This window comes from Mchenga conophoros, unplaced genomic scaffold (assembly GCF_057382185.1).
Source record: "Mchenga conophoros isolate Kocher_MC1m ecotype Shallow Benthic unplaced genomic scaffold, M_conophoros_male_GT1.1 unmapped_scaffold_6, whole genome shotgun sequence".
NCBI classification, from domain to species: domain Eukaryota; kingdom Metazoa; phylum Chordata; class Actinopteri; order Cichliformes; family Cichlidae; genus Mchenga; species Mchenga conophoros.
In genome coordinates, this window is record NW_028182333.1 from 354,425 (window position 1) to 376,144 (window position 21,720).

The 21,720-nt window shown below is 41.6% G+C and overlaps 2 protein-coding genes and 1 pseudogene across 3 annotated transcripts in view; 1 reads left to right on the forward strand and 2 right to left on the reverse strand.

Annotated features, from left to right (window-relative positions):
• LOC146546166 (protein NLRC3-like) overlaps positions 1–15,517 on the reverse strand; it is a 19,208-nt pseudogene extending 3,691 nt beyond the window's left edge. Inside the window, exons 1-6 of the transcript XR_014891020.1 lie at positions 15,446–15,517; positions 15,097–15,284; positions 13,172–14,968; positions 11,421–11,593; positions 11,071–11,244; positions 5,573–5,746 (exon numbers count right to left, since the gene is read on the reverse strand). The product of XR_014891020.1 is annotated as a protein NLRC3-like (transcript). The remainder of the gene's footprint in view (positions 1–5,572; positions 5,747–11,070; positions 11,245–11,420; positions 11,594–13,171; positions 14,969–15,096; positions 15,285–15,445) is intronic.
• LOC146546164 (protein NLRC3-like) overlaps positions 1–18,751 on the reverse strand; it is an 80,088-nt gene extending 61,337 nt beyond the window's left edge. The window contains exons 1-4 of the mRNA XM_085266660.1: positions 18,684–18,751; positions 17,079–17,149; positions 16,874–17,003; positions 16,517–16,618 (exon numbers count right to left, since the gene is read on the reverse strand). Coding sequence (XP_085122786.1) covers positions 16,517–16,618; positions 16,874–16,992 — 221 coding nt within the window. The 5' untranslated portion in view covers positions 16,993–17,003; positions 17,079–17,149; positions 18,684–18,751. The remainder of the gene's footprint in view (positions 1–16,516; positions 16,619–16,873; positions 17,004–17,078; positions 17,150–18,683) is intronic.
• LOC146546160 (uncharacterized) overlaps positions 1–21,720 on the forward strand; it is a 168,397-nt gene that overhangs the window by 124,875 nt on the left and 21,802 nt on the right. The gene's annotated exons all lie outside the window — the stretch shown is intronic.

The following is a 21,720-nucleotide window of genomic DNA, read 5'->3' on the forward strand; positions in this document are numbered from 1 at the left end:
ATCGCCGTGCTATGGTTGCAAGAAAAAGAAGCAGAAATGACGTTCTCTACGCGTTGAGACGTTCCCCGTCCGTCGGCTAAACGCTTGATTGAAACTTCAATGCGACAGTGACACCAAGTAGAATTATAAATGTCACATAGCCCCAAACATGTCTTTTTCAAAGCCTGCGGTGAAGAGAAAGGTTGGTGATGAGCACCGACAATTTCAGGAAAAGTGGGAAATGCAATATTTCTTTGTTGAGCACAGGGGCACCCCGACCTGTCTTATTTGCACAGAGAAAGTTGCGCTGCACAAGGAATACAATTTGAAACGTCATTACACAACTAGACATGCTGAGCTGGATGCAAAATACCAGGGAGACGAGAGAGCGAACCGGGTTGCCAGTCTTAAAACAGATCTACTGAGGCAGCAAGATTTCTCCAAGAAAGCAACCAAAGAGAATAATGCAGCAGTCGGAGCCACGTGGTTAGTGAGATGATTGCTAAAGCAGGGAAGCCATTCACAGAAGGTGCATTTGTCTAAAAGTGCATATTGCAGGCTGCAAATATAGTCTGTCCGGGAAAGAAAGGTCAGTTTTTAGCAACATCAGCCTTTCTGCCAACACCGCAGCAGATCGCATTTCTGACCTGTCAAGTGACATTTATGACCAACTGTGTGAGAAAGCCAAATGTTTCAGTGTATACTCAGTCGCTCTTGATGAGACCACAGACATCACCGACACTGCCCAGCTCCCAATGTATGTCCGTGGTGTTGATGACAGTTTTGAAGTGATGGAGGAGCTGCTCACAGTAATTCCAATGCATGGCCAGACCACCGCTCAGCAGATATTTACAAGCTGTGTGATGCCATTGAGAATGTTGGTTTGCCATGGAAGAGGTTTGTTGGAATAACAACAGATGGAGCGCCATCAATGACAGGGAGGAAACATGGACTGGTGGCACAAAACAAACTGGAAGAGGAAGGCGTGGAGGAGGCCATTGCTCTGCACTGCATCATCCATCAGCAGGTCCTTTGCAGCAAATGCCTGAAGTTTGACAATGTGATGTCTATTGTTGTGAAATGCATCAACCAAATCAGATCCAGGGGCTTAAAGCACCGAAGGTTCTGTGCTTTTTTAGAGGAAATGGAGTCAGAATATGGGGATGTGCTCGACTTCACTGAGGTACGTTGGCTCAGCAGGGGAAATGTATTAAAGAGACTTTTTGAGTTGAGAGCAGAAGTGAAGCCTTCATGGAGAAGGATGGAGTTAGTGTTCCTGTGCTAACTGATCCCAAATGGCTCATGGACTCAGCTTTTCTTGTTGATATGACACATGAGCTTAATGTACTGAACAAGACGTTACAAGGCCAGGGGCAACTTGTCAGTGCTGCCTATGACAACGTGAGAGCATTCTCCACAAAACTGGCGCTCTGGAAAGCTCAGCTCTCTCAGACAAACCTTTGCCATTTCCCAGCATGCAAGGCACTCGTGGATGCAGGCACACCATTCAGTGCTGACGAGTATGTTGATGTCATTTTGAGGCTACAGGAGGAATTTGATCACAGGTTTGCTGACTTCAAGACACACAGAGCCACCTTTCACATTTTTGCCGACCCCTTCTCCTTTGATGTGCAAGATGCCCCTTCTGTGCTTCAAATGGAGCTCATTGAGCTGCAGTGCAACTCTGAACTCAAAGCAAAGTTCAGGGAGGTGAGTGGAAAAGCAGACAAGCTTGGACAATTTTTGAGAGACTTGAGCCCTAGTTTCCCTCGGCTTTCCCGAATGTTCAAGCGGACCATGTGCCTTTTTGGTAGCACATACTTGTGCCAAAAGCTCTTCTCCACTTTGAACTTCAATAAGTCCAAGTACAGGTCCAGACTTACGGATGATCATCTTCAAGACATACTGAGGGCCGCAGCTGCTTCCTCCCTCAGGCCAAATCTGGCTCGGCTATGCGAGAGGAAACGCTGCCAGGTCTCTAGCAGCAAGGAGTAGGCAAGAGAAGCCATGTTCAGAAGAACAGTTCATTTTCTACAGTGTTCCATTCATGTTCAGAAGAAGGTTATAGAACTGTTAATACAGACATTTCAATCTAAATACAGCAGATATAGAAGACTGAAAAAACACACAAGTTCATATTTTGTGTTAAAAAATAAAAATAAAGAGATTTGAGAAGATTGGAATTTTTTAACCATGCCTTTCTTGTGGAAAACCTAATGCGGCCCAGCCTCACCCAGACTCTGCCTGCAGCGGCCCCCAGCTAAATTGAGTTTGAGACCCCTGTCCTACACCATAAATCAGTAAGAGAGGGTACGACCTCTCTCATGTCCCCAAGTGGTGTGTGCATGCCAGAGCACTCTGGAAGGCACACAGAGTCTTTACAGACTACTAAGGATCGAACCTCTATCATCATGCAATCGATTATACAACTCTAAGCATATATGAGTAAATATTTCTAAGCATAAATGACAATCAACAATATAAACCTTACAGCTGGTTGTAATAACAGAATTCATTTGTTTCTCAAATGAGAAAGAGCTATCGAGAAACACTCCTAAATCTTTAGTTCTTAACTTTTCCAGTGGGCCAAGGTCAACATTATCTGCTAATGCTAAATAGGCTGCCGTTATTAACTAATGCTAATTTGACATGAATTAGCATTATGCACTAATGCTAACACTTACTTTTTTTAACAATGTGAGTAGCTAATGCTAACACTATTTCCCTTAACTTTATAACAATGTGAACGGCTAATGCTAAATAGCATTAGCTAATAACAGCAGTCTAATTTAATGCAAGTTAGCCTCATTTGCATTACAACGATGTGAGGAGTTAACGCTAAGTATGCTGTCATTAGTGGCTAATTCTAATTAGGGGTGAATAAATATTACCAGCTAATGCTAATATCGTATTCTCTTCCCTTTTAACAATGTGAGCAGCTAGTGCTAGGTAGGCTGATGCTAGCAGCTAATGCTAAAGCTAATTTAATGTGAATTAGCATCACATTAGTGAGGAGTTAATGCTAAGTAGACTGCCATTAGCAGGTAATGCTAATTTTAGGTGAATAGGAATTGGCAGCTAATGCTAATACCATATTTTCTTGCTTTATAACAATGTGACTAGCTAATGCTATGTAGGTTGCCGTTATTAGCTAATACTAATTTGAGGTGAATTAGCATTATCCCCTTATGCTAACAATGTTTTTTCTTACTTTTTAACAATACAAGTAGCTAATGTGAACACTTTTTTTTTTTTATTCAATTCTAATTTTTCCCTTGCGATGTGAAGAGTTAATGCTAAATAGGATGCCATTAGTGGCTAATTCTAAATTTAGATGAGAAAGCATTAGAAGCTAATGCTAATACCATATTTTCTTGCTTTATATCAATATTAGTAGGTAATGCTAAGTACGTAGCCATTGTTAGCTAATGCTAATTTAGGTGAATTAGCATTATCCACTAATGCTAACACTGTTTTTGCCAACTCTTTTCCCTTGCATTATAACAATATGAGCAGCTATGCTAAGAAGGCTGCCATTATTAGGTAATGCTAATTATTATGTGTGTTAGCATTATCCGCTGCTGCTAGCAATGTTTTATCTTACCTTTTAACAATATCAGCAGCTAATGCTAACACTACTTTAATTTCAGTTAAACCTACTTAGCATTAATTAACTTCATTTAGCATTAAGAAGTTTTTGCTATAGGCTACCATTAGTGGCTAATGCTAATTTTAGGTGAATAAGCATTGGCAACTAATGCTTAAACCATATTCTCTTGATTTCTAACAATGTGAGCAGCTAATGCTAAGAACGCTGGTTATTAGGTAATGCTAATTTGATGCGAGTTAGCACTACCCGATAATGCTAAAACTTTTCCCTTCCCTTTTAATAATGCGAGCAACTAGTGCTAAGTAGGCTGATGTTAGCAGCTAATGCTAATTTGATGTGAATTAGCATTGTATTAGTGAGGAGGTAATGTTAAGTAGATTGCCATTAGTCACTAATGCTAATTTTAGGTAAATAGAAATTAGCTAACAATGGCACCTGCTAAGCAGGTGCCATTATTAGCTAATACTAATTTGAGATGAATTAGCATTATCCGCTTATGCTAACAATGTTTTTTCTTACTTTTTAACAATACGCCATTAGTGGCTAATTCTAATTTTAGATGAAAAAGGATTAACAGCTAATGCTCATACTGTTTGCTTTGTAAGAATGACAGCAGCTAATGATATGAAGTCTACCGTTATTAACTAATGCTAATTTGATGAGAATTAGCATTATCCAATAATGGTAACTCTTTTCCCCTGCATTATAACAATGTCAGGAGTTAATGCTAAGTAGACTGCCATTAGGGGCTAACTCCTAATTAGGGGTGAATAATTATTAGCAGCTAATACTAATACAGTTTTCTCTTTTTCCTTATAACAACTTGAGCAGCTAATGCTTAATTTGATGCGAATTAGCATTATATTAGTGAGCAGTTAATGCTAAGTAGGCTGCCATTATTAACTAATACTACGTTGACGTGAATTAGCATTATGCACTACTGCTAATACTGTTTTCTCTTACTTATTAAAAATGATAGTAGCTAATACTAATACTCTTTTTCCGTTGGGTAACAACAAAGTGAGGAATTAATGCTAAGTTGGCTGCTTTTAGCGGCTTATTCTAATTAGGGGTGAATAATTATTAGCAGCAAATGCTAATACCGTTTTCTCTTTCCTTATAACAATATGAGCAGTTAATGCTAATTTGATGTAAATTAGCATTATATTAGTGAGGAGTTAATGCTAAGTAGGCTGCCATTAGCAGCTAAAGGTAATTTGAGTGAATAAGCACTAGTAGCTAATGCCAATACCCTTTTCTCTTGTGTTATAATGATGTGAAACCTAATATTGTTCTCAACAACAGAATGAGAATGAAATATTGATTCTAACAGGGCCATAAACAGCATTAGCTTAGCAGCATTAGCTTATCAGAGTCTCCATCATGGTCACACAAATCCTTAGCGGAGCAAAGTGGCCTACTTAGCAATAGCTGCTGTAGAAAGCAAAGGGAAAACAGTATTAGCATTAGCTGCTAAATGTGCACTTGAGAACAAATCTATTGTGAATTCAGCCGTGAATGTAGTGTTTCCAGTAAGCTTCCATTTCCAAATGTTAGCTGCTCCTGTCTGCCTCTTTGTCACACACACAGACTGAAATGATTCACAGCCCTTGTTTCATCCTTCTGTCAGTGTCACTGTGACTGGTGGACATACAGATGGGAAACACACACATGGCTGATACTTGTATCTAAATGTTACAAAATGTTGTCTCTGTCCAAATATTTACTAACTGTAAGTCTACTTTTAATGAAACTCTCAACATGACTTATCAGTTATCATTAATGTTCCTGCAAACAGACTCCTTGAAGACCCCCTACATAAATATCCATGTACTATCCAGCTAGACTAGTGTGTCTGTCCCTGAAAATATTCCTGCATGTGTGATTGTTCATGTCTCATCTGCAGGAAACAAACAGGAAGTGAGTGAAAGACACAGGAAATGATTCCAGCTCTTCCTCCTATATCAGACATTCTCTCCATACCTGAGAGTGTCCAGTCTCCAGCCTGGATCCTTCAGTCCAGCCGACAGAAGCTTCATTCCTGAGAGACCTGGATGATTGTAGCTCAGGTCCAGCTCTCTCAGATGGGAGGGGTTGGAGGTCAGAGCTGAGGCCAGAGAAGTACAGCCTTCCTCGGTGATCAGACAGCCTGACAGACTGCAGACACACAAAACAACAATCCATCTGTTATCCATCTCCTATAGCAGCATAACTAAGTGATGGTTCAGGGTCACCTGATCCAGCTCTAACTATAAGTTTTATCAAAAAGGAAAGTTTGAAGCTGATCGTCAAAGTAGAGAGGGTGTCTGTCTCCTGAACTAAACTGGGAGCTGCTTCCACACCCCGTCCAACATAGCCAGGCTTTCTTTGCTGCTTTGACAAAACCTCAAATCCCAGTCAGAGATGGTGAGCATCATCACAGTGATGATCATTTCTCTGTTAACCCAGGCTTTCTGCTTCAGGATCTGTGCACGCTCACAGAACAAGGAGACCTTTAAACATCATTTCACTAAATGGATGGACTGAGCTCAGCCTACAGATGAACTGGATAAATAAAGATTTGACCTCAGTGTGCTCAGTGTTCCTGTCTATTCCTAACATATTCCTAACATGATAGCTGCACTTTAGAGCTCTAAAACTGGAACTGACACATATTTAAACTCCACATGTTACTCAGTACATTCAGTTCTGACACTCGCCCACAGTCCAACAAAGGAAACATGGAGATCACATCAGTTTGTCACCAAAGTCTAATTATTCCAGAGGGCAGTGTTGATACAACTAAAGTTATTTTTAAGCAAAGTTGAGTTTTTTATTGTCGCAGTACTTCATGTCTGAAGTATCACTTAAATGCATTACACGCTGTTGATGGCAGCAAACAAACCACCCAAACAAACAGAGGTGGGAGGCTTGGGCAGACTACGTAGGATCAGCTTGTGGGAGGAGTCAGGATAAAACCAAAGAAAGACAAGCTAACAAACACCACAGTGAAGTGAGTAGCTACAAACTGCAGGCTGATTAGTGTTGTTGAAGAAGTCGGTCTGAGGAAAGTTCTTAGGATCAACAAATGACGGCATGTATGAGCCTCCCTCAAGACGCACCATCACAAGAAGAACACATGAGCTGTAGAAAAAGGAGAGACTATGAAAGCCACGGCGTTACAACGTGCACCAGCTGTTGGTCTCTCTGGAGACTACTGGGCGCGGCTGGGTAACCATGGTTACTTGGGAGTTACAGTACATGATATTAATGAAGAGTGGGAGCTGCGTTCTATAGCAAACAATTTGTTATGAGGTAATCAGCTGATCTTAGTTTAACCGGAAGCCCTTCACAATAATTGCAATGCCTTTATTTTGTCCAACTACCATCAGTTCGTCTGTACTGATGGTAACTTAAAGTCACACTAATGTCGTTTAGTTTCTATAGTTTATGTAGTGGAAGTATACTACAGTACCCTGATCACTGATAGGACAGATTTATGTAGATATACACCTTTGTGTTTAACATTACTGCATTATAGTACTGTGATCTTTGTCCTTATATATGGCTATATTAGCTATACTGATGTACGTACATATAACTGGATATGTAACTTATCTATTCATCTTATTTGTCATGTATTTGTATTGTGTACTTCCTTTTTGTAAGAAACCACACACATGATCACAGCCGCAAGAATCAATCAGTGAAAGAATAAAGTGTCTCAAACCAAACCTTAAGCTCTTTATTCCACATGCTGGGATCATTTGGCCTTCAGTGGTGTTCTGGCTGACACACCGGAGTGACCAGAGTGCTAAAGAGTGAATCGGACACACCAGTGTCATCTCTGATATCTCCACTACATTTAATCGTCCTTCAGCTTGTGGCTGCCGTTTAGCTGGTCTGCTAGTTAGCTGATTTGCTATTTAGCCGGTGTGCTAGTTAGCTGGTGTGCTAGTTAGCCGGTTCGCTAGTCAGCTGGTGTGCTGACCAGCGAACCAGTAGGTTACAAGATGAGCTTGTCTGTCTGATGAGCCAGCTCTCTCTGTCTTGGTCATTTTGTCCTTGGGCAAAACCTAACTACCACTACAACTGTAGCTTACCTCCACCAGTGTGTGAATGTGAGAGTGAATGAATACAGGGAGGCAGAATTATTAGGCAAATGAGTATTTTGTCCACATCATCCTCTTCATGCATGTCGTCTTACTCCAAGCTGTATAGGCTCGAAAGCCTACTACCAATTAAGCATATTAGGTGATGTGCATCTCTGTAATGAGAAGGGGTGTGGCCTAATGACATCAACACCCTATATCAGGTGTGCATAATTATTAGGTAACGTCCTTTCCTTTGGCAAAATGGGTCAAAAGAAGGACTTGACAGGCTCAGAAAAGTCAAAAATAGTGAGATATCTTGCAGAGGGATGCAGCAGTCTCAAAATTGCAAAGCTTCTGAAGCGTGATCATCGAACAATCAACGTTTCATTCAAAATAGTCAACAGGGTCGCAAGAAGCGTGTGGAAAAACCAAGGCACAAAATAACTGCCCATGAACTGAGAAAAGTCAAGCGTGCAGCTGCCAAGATGCCACTTGCCACCAGTTTGGCCATATTTTGGAGCTGCAACATCACTGGAGTGCCCAAGAGCACAAGGTGTGCAATACTCAGAGACATGGCCAAGGTAAAGAAAGGCTGAAAGACGACCACCACTGAACAAGACACACAAGCTGAAACGTCAAGACTGGGCCAAGAAATATCTCAAGACTGGTTTTTCTAAGGTTTTATGGACTGATGAAATGAGAGTGAGTCTTGATGGGCCAGATGGATGGGCCCGTGGCTGGATTGGTAAAGGGCAGAGAGCTCCAGTCCCACTCAGACGCCAGCAAGGTGGAGGTGGAGTACTGGTTTGGGCTGGTATCATCAAAGATGAGCTTGTGGGGCCTTTCGGGTTGAGGATGGAGTCAAGCTCAACTCCCAGTCCTACTGCCAGTTTCTGGAAGACACCTTCTTCAAGCAGTGGTACAGGAAGAAGTCTGCATCCTTCAAGAAAACATGATTTTCATGCAGGACAATGCTCCATCACACGCGTCCAAGTACTCCACAGCGTGGCTGCAAGAAAGGGGTATAAAAGAAGAAAAACTAATGACATGGCCTCCTTGTTCACCTGATCTGAACCCATTGAGAACCTGTGGTCCATCATCAAATGTGAGATTTACAAGGAGGGAAAACAGTACACCTCTCTGAACAGTGTCTGGGAGGCTGTGGTTGCTGCTGCACGCAATGTTGATGGTGAACAGATCAAAACACTGACAGAATCCATGGATGGCAGGCTTTTGAGTGTCCTTGCAAAGAAGGTGGCTATATTGGTCGCTGATTTGTTTTTGTTTTGTTTTTGAATGTCAGAAATGTATATTTGTGAATGTGGAGATGTTATATTGGTGTCACTGGTAAAAATAAATAAATGAAATGGGTATATATTTGTTTTTTGTTAAGTTGCCTAATAATTCTGCACAGTAATAGTCATCCGGACACACACAGATATCCCCCTAAAATAGCTAAAACTAAAAACAAACTAAAAACTACTTCCAAAAACATTCAGCTTTGATATTAATGAATTTTTTGGGTTCATTTGGGTTCATTGAGAACATGGTTGTTGTTCAATAATAAAATTATTCCTCAAAAATACAACTTGCCTAATAATTCTGCACTCCCTGTAGTGGGATTGTAAAGGGTCTTTGAGGGTCTCGAAAAGCGCTATATAAATGCAATCCATTATTATTATTAAGAGCATCTTTAGGCCTGACTGTGCTCATCCTTCCTCCAACCTCTCCTTACCAAAGATAACAACTACATCAGTATTAGCTCAATAACAATTTCTGCAATTCAATTGTGGACATTCATTTTTAAACCTTGTGTAAAACGATAAAACCTCAAAGTCTGAGCATTATTCTTTGTGCAAACAGCTCTTGCAGGTTCCCCCGGACTTAGGTTATTTTTATTATTTAATTACTTTCCTTTAAGCAGCTGTTCAGGCTACTAAACTCATCCCAGAAATAACAAGTGACACCATTAATAGTAGAGGTGGGAATCACCATACAACTCGCGATACGATATTATCACAATACTTAACGCACGATACGATATTATTGCGATTTTTAAAAATATTTTGCGATATTTAAATTCTGCACATAAAGGTAAACTTTATCAATATTCATTTTATCTAATATCAAAGTCTCACACTCAGTCTTTCTCTCATTTTCAGTCAGTTTTATTGTTGACAAACTGAACGGTTTGTATTACAGTCTAGTCCAACTTAACTGAATGCAACCATCTGGTACAATTATAGCTATTCTGAACTATGCAATTTATGAAAACTATGCAGCCCCTTCAGCAACTGAAGAATTTGAAAGTAAATTTAAAAAAAATATAATTTTACATTAAATAAAAAAGTTTCAAACTTAATTAAAATTAAACATGTCTTAAATTAAATAAGTAAACTGTCATGTTTATTGCTGCCAAAAAAAAGTTAAACACATTTGGACAGTGAAGGAATGTCAGGATTGTTGCTCAGAAAAAGGATCAACATGCTCTGAAGTCAACATGCTCTGACTCCAGAGCATGTTGACTTCAGAGAAAAAATTGTTTGTAACAAAATATCGATTTCTGCTGTCCTGTATCGATACATTATTAGCAAACAAAATATCACGATACTACACAGTATCGATTTTTTCCCCCCACCCCTAATTAATAGTGGAGCTAACTTTAACAGGTGAAACTGATTTGACCTATAAGGCTACTGCAGTTACTTCTTATCAGGTTTAGTAGGGAAGACATCTGGATGAGGTAGTTAGTAGTATGTAGTTAGTACCGGGCGACTCCCCTCCCCCACATCGGCACCAGAACCCTGTATTATCTACAGGGTAAGACTGCCTGTTTTATCAAACTATGGCCATTACTACTGTGATCATTTGCAGCCCAGTGTGCCGCTCTCTCTGCTGGGATGAACCACTGGAGCTCACCCAGTCATCCCTTTCTTTCTCTCAAGAAGAAGTGAAAATAAATATATTTATTATGTTACGAGTCTAATATTCTTTAAATCAAACTGTAATGAATAAATCAAGCAAGAAGATTTGGTGGCTCCACGTGTTGTAGAAGAAAAGATAAACATCTCATTTTGAGAAATCAGCCTTTAAAATTAAGTAAGTACTGTGAATAAAAACAAACAGCGAGCCAATCAGCAGTCGCCAATATCCTCCTAATTTCATTCACAAAGAAATCAAATATATATATTATGGGCCCAAAGGAGCCTAAATCTTTAAATTAGGCAGTACGTGAAGTATTTTTTTAAATAAACAGAGACATGACTATAATAACTTTTAGTAATTCAGAGTCCAATTATCCACTCAAATGTGATAAAAGTTCACTTGACAGCTGTAAAAGTTACCTGTTTATACAATAATATAAATCACATTTCAAATGATCATCTGTGGAAAAGTTTGAATCCTGACCTGAGAGTTTCCACTGCACACTGTGAACTCTTTAGTCCAGCGGACAGAAGCTTCACTCCTGAATCCTGCAGGTCAGAGTTACTCAGGTCCAGCTCTCTCAGACTGGAGGACTGGGAGCTGAGGACTGAGGACAGAGCTTCACAGCTTCTCTCTGACAGGTTACAGCCACTCAGTCTGAAAAATAAAAGACAATCTATAAAACAAGTACTCATGTAGAGTTTGTTAATACATTTCACAACATTAAATGTTGACTTTCTATTTTTAAAGGAAACATAAACATACTAAGATACAACATCATATGTATGAACTTTAATTAATAATTCTAAAAACTAAATGTTTTCTGATCTGACCTCAGAGTATTCAGTTTACAGTTTAAACGTTGTAGTCAGCAGACAGAAGCTTCACTCCTGAATCCTGCAGCATTCTGATACTCAGGTCCAGCTCTGTCAGACTAGAGGACTGCGAGCTGAGAACTGAGGACAGAGCTTCACAGTTTTCCTCTGAGAGTTCACAGATGTTAAGTCTGAAGATAAAAACATGAATAAAGATTGTTGTTAAAGTGTAATCAAGGTGCAATAGCTTATTGTCTTGTGCTGAGCAGGTTAGTAAAACTTCTGTTTAACTTTGAAATGAATAAAAATGCTATGAAACAAGGATAACTGGATAAAGACATAAACAAAAACAAACATCAACACATAAACAAACAGAACTAAACAGAATACAAATTGATCTGACCTCAGAACATTCAGTTTGGCATGTGGACTCTCCACTGCAGCAGACAGAAGCTTTACTGCTGAAGCCTTCAGGCTGTTGGTACTCAGGTCCAGCTCTCTCAGACTACAGGACTGGGAGCTGACCACTGACAACAGATTTTCACAGCCTTCCTCTGAGACGTTACAGCTGCTCAGTCTGTGAGAGAAAGGAAAAAACAAAAACAAAAAAAAACAAACAATATATGTGATCAAATTAAATTTGTTTATATGTTGAACCCTTTTTTTAAAAAATTTATTTAAACCTATGAGACTATGAGTGCTACCAGTCCAGTGCACATGATTGGTACCTTGATGGTACCTTGCTCAGGGGTACCACAAGGTAGCTATTCGGTGGATTCGACCCCTGACCTTATGATCATGGGGCGACCACTCTGCCTACTGAGCTAATAATTCTGTGTACACTGTCATACAATATTAACTAAAACAATTATTTTAGAAAATTTTAGTAATTCAATAATCATGCTCATTACCTGTGTATTGTGAATAACACTGGATTTTAAACACTAGCTGTATAAAACTCTTCCTGTTAAAGGTGTGTATAAAGGAGATGAGCTGAAATGCAGACTTCATGGAGAATGTTTGCTGTCAGCATATATCAAAGACAAAGCAGAGATCCATCCAGTCTCTTCCACTAAGCCCACAGAGGGACAGACAACCACTCTCACTCACACCTGCATGAAGTTTAGATCACCAGGTAACCTAACTGCATGTCTGTGGACAGTGGGAAGAAACTGTAGAGGACCCAGAGTGAACCCACTGTAATTCTGTGATAACACTGGTTATGGAAGCCTTACAGTTACATATGGTTACTGACAAGAAACACGACCTTAGAGGCAATTTCAGTAATGAAGACCGAGTTTCTCCCTCCATACAGGATGAAAACATGACAGCACAGCAGAGATTTATATTTAAAAAGGGAGGGTGTGCACTGAAAGTGAGATACAAACTTGAACTTAAATTATGAACATCAGAAAAAGATGTAGGTGAAGTCTGGCAGGTGAAGTTTGTGCTTTAGAATAAAACAACCAAACTCCTGGAGTTGGAGACAAATGAACAAGCTGAGGATAATAAACCTGTCAGAGGGGCTGAAGCATCAGAGCTCATGTTCTTATAGGCTGGGTCTGGATTGTCCTTTGATAAGAGTTACAGAACAAAGTGTGTTTTAGAAATGCTGGAGTGAAACATTAAAACTACCATATATTTACCGAGTGACTGATGATCATTTAATTTACTATTTTAAAAAAATGTTACAGTGCTCTTTGAACTCAGCATTTCTGATTTATTTCCCATGATTTTAACAATGAAGCGATGACAACATGTTTACTCACAGAGCTTTGTTGGAGGCTTTGACCACTGGCAGCATTCTCAGAAGAGCCTCCTCTGAAGCAGAGTATTTCTTGAAGTCAAACTCATCCAGATCTTCTTCTGATGACAGTAAGATGAAGGTCAGAGCTGAGCACTGAGCAGGAAACAGTTTACCTGTGGAGAGACTTCCTGAAGTCCTGTATTGTTGGATCTCCTCCACTAGAGAACGATCATTCAGTTCATTCAGACAGTGGATCAGATTGATGCTTTTCTCTGCAGACAGATTCTTACTGAGCTCCATCTTGATGTACTGGACTGTTTCCTGATTGGTCAGTGAGCGACTTCCTGTCTGTGTCATCAGGGCTCGTAGGAGAGTCTGATTGGTCTGCAGGGAAAGACCCAGGAGGAAGCGGAGGAACAAGTCCAGGTGTCCATTTGGACTCTGTAAGGCCTTGTCCACAGCACTCTGGTAGAAGTGTTTCTTTGCAGATTCTCCTGTTTCAGACTTCTTGGATGTTGTTTGTTGTTGTTCCAGCAGATTGAGTCCAGAGTTGATGAAGGTCAGATGGACATGAAGAGCAGCCAGAAACTCCTGAACACTCAGATGGATGAAGCAGAACACCTTGTCCTGGTACAGTCCTCTCTCCTCTTTAAAGATCTGTGTGAACACTCCTGAGTACACTGAGGCTGCTCTGATATCGATGCCACACTCTGTCAGGTCTGATTCATAGAAGATCAGGTTTCCTTTCTGCAGCTGATCAAAAGCCAGTTTTCCCAGAGACTCCATCATCTTCCTGCTCTCAGGACTCCAGTGTGGATCTGTCTCAGCTCCTCCATCATACTTGACCTTCTTCACTTTGGCCTGAACCACCAGGAAGTGGATGTACATCTCAGTCAGGGTCTTGGGCAGCTGTCCTCCCTCTCTGGTTTCCAGCACATCCTCCAGAACTGTAGCAGTGATCCAGCAGAAGACTGGGATGTGACACATGATGTGGAGGCTTCGTGATGTCTTGATGTGGGAGATGATGCTGCTGGCCTGCTCCTCATCTCTGAATCTCTTCCTGAAGTACTCCTCCTTCTGTGGGTCAGTGAACCCTCTGACCTCTGTCACCATGCCAACACAGTCAGGAGGGATCTGATTGGCTGCTGCAGGTCGTGTGGTTATCCAGAGGCGAGCAGAGGGAAGCAGTTTCCCCCTGATGAGGTTTATCAGCAGCACATCCACTGAGGTGGACTTTCTAGGGTCAGTTAGGATTGTAGTTTTGTGGAAGTCCAGAGGAAGTCGACACTCATCCAGACCATCAAAGATGAAACAACCTGGAAGTCTTCAAAGCTGCAGATTCCTGCTTCTTTGGTTTCAGTAAAGAAGTGATGAACAAGTCCCACCAAGCTGAACTTTTTCTCTTTCAGCACATTCAGCTCTCTGAAAGTGAATGGAAATATGAACTGGATGTCCTGGTTGGCTTTGTCTTCAGCCCAGTCCAGGCTGTATTTCTGTGTTAAGACTGTTTTCCCAATGCCAGCCACTCCCTTTGTCAGCACTGTTCTGATTGGTTCAACTCTTCCAGGTGAGGCTTTAAAGATGTCTTCTTGTCTGATGGTTGTTTCTGGTCTGTCTGGTTTCCTGGATGCTGTTTCAATCTGTCTGACCTCATGTTCATCATTGACCTCTGCAGTCCCTCCCTCTGTGATGTAGAGCTCTGTGTAGATCTGATTCAGAAGGGTTGGGTTTCCTGCTTTAGCGATGCCCTCAAACACACACTGGAACTTCTTCTTCAGCTTAGATTTAAGTTTACGATGACAAACAGCAGCTGGAAGTTCTGAATGAGAAGAAAAATAAACACTCAATTCCAAAAAGAACTAATCTTTAAAACATGTTGCTCCATCTTCCATCTCTGGAAAATGTTCATTTATCCAGCAGCTTAAATCTTTAGATAAATCCTCTTACTGCTCTGCAGACGGTCAGCCAGCTCCTCCTGCTTCATTCTCCTCAGGAAGTCCACTGTGATCTTCACAAATGCCTCTCTGCTGCTGCTCCTCTGACTCTCTAAGCATTCTGGGTAACCTGGACTCAGAACCTTCTGGATCTTCTTCAGCTCGTTCTTCACAAAAGTGATGATGTTGGTCCTCCAGCAGCTGGAACAGAATATTTATGAATGAGCCAATCAGACTGAAATCATGGAGCCAAACATCAGATCCATGTTGGACACACTGACGATCCACTGGTCTACAAAGAGCAGCATGGAGACGACTGTGAACAGAACAGATGTAACAGTAGTTGTTGTACATGTACAGACCATAAATATGGAGTCCAGCTGTGTTTGATGCTGCTGGGCAGACTGACCACTGGGAACCTCTGAGCTCTGCTGCTATCTCTCTTGGAGGAACCATGAAGGATTAGATCAACACAGGATAAAGATCCAGGAGTTTCTGCTCAAATAACTTCATCTGAATCAAGTCTGTCAAGTTTTAAACTCTCAGATTGTGAACATATCAGTAATTTTCAGTCTGTTTTCATGGACGTCCTTTCAGTGGTGATGTCAGGGATGATTTTGAAGAAGCTCATCAAACTGAACCATCAGCAGATCACTGCTCCAAAACCAGAACATGATCCGAGTCTCCCTCCACCACCAGAACACCAGCTTTACTAACGTGGTAGATCAGTGTAGTACAGATCAATAACTGATGAGTCATTTGATCAAAATCACTGAGTGCTTCACGTCTGACCCTCTGATGCTTCTGTAGACATTTTGCATATTTAATGAATGTCTGACAGTTTTACATTCATTCTATGAACACAGTGGAAATGTTGTGTTATAGTCTCCATGTTGTTTCCAGCATCATAAATTCTTAAGTTCAGAAAATTAGATTCTTTCTTCACAGCTGAAAAACAACAACATTTATTCTCTATTGAAATCTGCATCGTCCACTCCAAAGGTCACAATCTGAAGGTAACATCTGGTTTTGTTCCCTGTGGTTAACTCTGAGCATCAGTATGGTGGGATTTATCCACTACATCCACACCACTGTGGTTCAGTGTTGTCCTGATGGAGTAACAGCAGCCAGTATGATCCAGGCTTTAGCTGCTGGGTCTCTGTGTGACCTCTCAGACTGTTTAACAGATCAGACACAAAGAGAATCAGAGCAGCTCTGTTCTTTAAAGACAAACATGAACCCACTCAGGTCACACTTTCCCCACAGATATGAGCATCACTGTCCTCAAACAGCAAATGACCAAGTCGAACATTTGGATCTTTTCTCTTTCATTGTTTTCTTTTTAATGAATCTTTGTAACAATCTGAGGATGTTTCAGGTCATATTTATCCAGGAAACACAAACATGTAAAGGAGTCATCACAGCTCTCTGACCTCGTTGCTCCAGGTTCACCACTGAAGTTTGGATTCTTTCCTTTGGACCCGTCACTCCTCACAGACGGACAGCTGGACCCTGCAGACTGTGACCTCTGACCTCTGCAGACACAAACATGATTGAAGCAGCTGTGATCACACAGACTGCAGATAATGCAGCTGTTTCCTGTCAGTAACATCCTCTTAGATTAGAGTTCAGCTTTTTACAGGAAAACTGGACAAAACTGATTTTTGTTACAAACTCATTTTCATTTCCTCTCAGCTCACAAACACAGTCAGACAATCAACCAGAGTCAACACTGATTATAATGTCAGTGCAGAATTATTTCTGTTACTCAGTGAGTTCAGCTCTCTGACCTCGTTGCTCCAGGTTCACCACTGAAGTTTGGATTATGATGTTTGGACCGGTCACTCCTCACAGACGGACAGCTGGACCCTGCAGACTCTGCTCTGTCCTCCTCTTCCTCCATCATCATCTTCAGTCAGTCTGAGAGGTAAACCACAAACACTCAGTGAGTTCACATTAACAGGAGGAACTGAGTTACAGTCGCTGACCTCTGACCTGTCATGTGACCATGAAACCAGGTCAATATGTCTGTAGGTTCAGTCATCCAGGTCATGTGATCTAAGGAGCTTGGAGAGAAAAGAGACATCTTTAAGTTTCTGGAAGACGTTTCATCTGAGAAGCTTCTTCAGCTCTAAAACCAAACGGTGGAGAGTCCCAGATATTTAAACCTGAGAGGGAAAGAAAGCATGTCGCTGACCCACCACTGATGTTATTTCAAGGAGGAAACTGAGAGCCTTTGCACCAGGAGCACAAACATCAGCTCCAGCAATGATCCACTGATGTGTTTTTATTCCATGTATGAATGTTGTTATTGACAGAGATGACGTTTGTGTGTCAGTGATGCAGTGACTGTTGTTGTTACCTGTACAGGCTGGTTAGACTCTATGAAACAGATCATACAGATCTCTGCATGTTAGAAGAGACTATTAAAGGTCATGAATGAGACAAAGGCAGGGAGGCGTCCTTTACAGCTAAACAGCAGAGTGAGAGAACAGCCAGCACCTCTACATTTATCACATTATACAGCACATGTATGATACTGACAGGGATGAGAAGAATTTAGTGATTCTGATCCCATCATTGATATTACTTATTGATTCTCAGTAGCTCTGCTCTGACAGTCACCACCATCACTGAGCAGCATATCAAAGACATTTGTGCACATTAACTGCATGTTGTGGCTCAAATGTTTGTGCATGTTGGAGGCATTTCCTCTTTGTTGTGATCAGTGTTGGTCATTACGCAAAACAGTCATTATTACACATATTACACAGAACACTTTGATTAAAAGTAATGGAGTACGTTACTTCATTACTCCTCATAACATTACTTTGATGTTAAAATGAACAAATGAGCATGTAACAACATAAAGCTGAGGTACAGCCCCACACACCAACACAGATCCTGATGAGGTCACGTGATGTTTCTCTGAGTGTTTATGAACACAAATCAAAGATGAAACAGCACAAAGACACTTCAAAGTGATTCTACTGTAGAAACATGAACAGGTAGAAACCTGCAGCCTGACTGCTCATCACTTTGTTACCTGTTCAAGTTCAGCAGCAGCAGCTCACTTTATCACGGTGCTGGTCTGGGGTCAGTGTTTACTCAGCTTTACGTCACTCTGGGTTCTTGGCTAGCTTAGCGTTAGCTTAGCGTTAGCTTAGCGTTAGCATGCTGTGTGCTAGCTTAGCGTCAGAGCTCTGCAGGTGTCTCGTGTGTAAATATTAATCACAGTGACAGTAAAGGAGGTAAAGGGCTGTGACGTCATCACGTACGCTGCGTCCTCTGTGGGCTCTGAGTGAACTCAAAGTACAAACTACAAGTACACAAACACGAACGTAGCTCAGAGTGGCGGACACACTCGGCCTCGTTGGTCCAGCTGTGAGTCCGTTACCGTGAACTATGGAGCGGCAGATTTGTGCTGAACTAAGCTGCACACAGCTGATGTTAGCCAGGAAACATTACACACTGACTTTAATGGAGAGACCGGAAATACAAACACACACAGTTTGTTGTGTGAAGAAATCAAACACGAGCTGAACAAACAGTAAAGTTCCTAAAGACAAACTGTTAAAGGAGGAAACAAAGCAAACTTACAGTTTCTTCACACACCAACAACAAGCTCCACTCCACACCTGGACACTAAACACGGACACACAGGTGAGCTGCTTCCTGGAAGGAGGCGGGGCTCCACCTGAAACTCAGCACAGGTGGGAGGGGCTCAGCTCTGTGTGTGCTGATGTGTTAACTTTAAAAATATGCCGTCTGACTGCTCAGACTGAGTCAGAGTAAAGTTCACATGCTGACGTGTGGAGACATGAAACCTTGTTGTAGCTGCAGGTGTGAACACACTGATCCCAGATCAGCTCTGCTGTATTTGTAACATGAACATTTCTGCTGCAAAGCTTCAAATGTTCAGCATGTTTCTCTGTTTCCAGTCTATAGATCCAGTCACACTTTCTACCTTCACCTGTGCAGTAAAGACTGAGAGCAGAGCTGAAAGCAAGCGTCCAATCAGTGAGCAGCATCAACACCTGAGCTTCATTCAGACTCTGTTATTGAAGATGTTGTTGGTACAAAGTTCACCTGCTGCTCACATGAATCCATGAAAGATTTATTTCACTGAATGTTTCTTCAAAGCTCATTTCAACCTGTTGAAGTCATGAATGAAAGTGCAGACTGAGAGTGGATCACATGATGTTTGAGGTGTGTCATGTGACATGTTCAGTATTGTCACACATGTCTAGATTGTCCCTGATATCATAACTGCTCAAACACTGATGATTATATTTGAAGAATTATTCCTGATGGCAGCAAAGTTTGAATGGAGCTCTCTGTCTGTGCTGATTTGTCGCCCTCTGGAGGTCAAAGCACAAACTGCATGATGTCACTGTAACCACCACAGTGACAGGAAGTGTTTTTATGACTGAAACACTGAAATGATGCTAACGGCTGTCGTTAGGCTCACTGACAGCAGTGCTGATGTGTTCATGTCAAACACTGGCTCAGGTCAGACTCCTTCATCCTTCTCCAGCGTGAGGCCGCCCTCAGACCCACAGGAGCCCTGACCTTTGACCTCCTGACCCTAACCATTTTAGTCTTGTTGCATCTTTAAATGCAAATCCATCCAAACTGTAGCCGAGCAAAAGAAGCTGGAAGCTGTTCTATGAATGATGTTGTTGAAGGAGCTTGGAAAGAAAAGCGTCTGGACTTCTTTAAGTTGCTTGAAGAGGGACATGGACGTCTTAACGCCCACTCACATCCTGGGACATTTGATCACAGGAAATCACACGATAGCGTGGGGCTAGATCTCACAATGGGTTCACCCAAGACCTTGGCTGATTGTGACCCACACCCGTTTTCACGGAGGAGTTTCACATCCTGAACATGTGACAGCCTGGTTTAAAGGGACCAAAAGTAACTGGACACCTGATTCAGTTCAGGTTTATTCATCCGCTCCAAACCACAGCAGCAGTCACCTCCAGGGAACCAGCTGATCCATGTAACTAGGGACAGACCACAGCCCAGAGCACTGGTTCATGATGTGTTTGTGGACTGTAGGTTGTTTGGATAGAGATGAGATGTACTCAGCAGTCTGTCTCTAATGTTTAATGAAATGTTCTGAAGATGATAATAACTTGTGATTTTCTTTTGAATGAATCTTTAATCGTGTTGTAGGGCCTCTGACTCTCATGAAGATTTTCACATCAATGTGCTTTTCACAAAGATATTAACAATGAAAATGACGTGCAGCCCTGAACTACTCATGCGTTAACTCAGCGGTTCCCAACCCCCGGGTCACGGACCGGTCCGTGAGTCGTTTGGTACCGGGCCGTGAGAGTCGAGGCTCGGTGTGAAATTGATGGTTGATAGGTTTGTAGCATAAACCTGTTCGCTGGATCGTTCAATCCAGCTACACAGCAAAGCAAGACACGAGTAGTTCTTTATGTTTCTCGTGCACGGGAGAGAACTGGACCAATGCCGTTCCTTCGCTTGACCACAGTCGCTCTCGTCTGTTCCCTCGTAACACTGTTCTTTTATTGAGGTTACATGAACATACATAGGTTCATTAACATACACGTGAACAAAGGTACCAGTCTGTATGTTATGTAGGTGTGTGTGTGTGTGTGTGTGTGTGTGTGTGTGTGTGTGTGTGTGTGTGTGTGTGTGTGTGTGTGTGTGTGGAGTCAGAGTGTGACCCCATAAACGACTTCCCTAAACCTGCTGGTCTGGAAGTCCAGCAGTTCATCTAAACAAAAGGCACTTAGACTAAAACAGACATCCTACCACAAAACAATAAGAAGGTAGCACCTCTCCCATGATCCCAGGACGTGGGTGTGAATGCCAGAACACTCTGGAGTCACACAAAGTCTTTAAAGACTACTATCATTACACAATTGGTTCTACACCTCTAAGCATATATGGTTAGATATTCCCCAATAACAATGACAATGATAAAATATAAATCCAACAATGGTTTTCAGGGTTTTTATCGTTAACTTCGTTTCCCTGGGTCTTTTCCCGTGTTGTAGTCGTGTGTCTTATTTTGAAAGAAATGTTTACGCGTTACCATAGCGACCAGAGAGCATTAAGGCTGCAGACAGGTGCATCCAACAACATTTTACTTTCCCTTATTTGATTTATGGACCTAACTGTATGAACTGGACTTTGGCTGTAATGCTGCTCCTCTTCATCATTGCTGTGTTGCATTTCCATCATTCTGCTGCTGGATTCACTGCAGGCTTTAACAAACACTCCTTTGGGTCCAGGCCCAGCCACGTGTTTGTAAGCTGCTGTGCTCCTCACAAATAAAGCCTGAAGCAGCTCAGACTGTTAGAAGCAGCACTGAGCCCTGTTACAGTTATAGTGTTAGAGCAGCGGCTGCAGCCTACAGCATTTAAACTAGCTGACAGTAAACACATCAGTCCAGATGTTACCACATTACTTTGTGATGCTGAGAGTTAAAGGAGACTGGCTGATTAAAATCCCATTCCTTACATCACCGTCCTCTGCTCTGACTGCTTTCATTTAATCACAATCAGAATACTTTTTTGATCCCCAGGGGAAATTATTTAGGTTACAGTGCTGCAGCACAAACAGGAACAAAGACACAACACACTAAGTAAGAAATAGC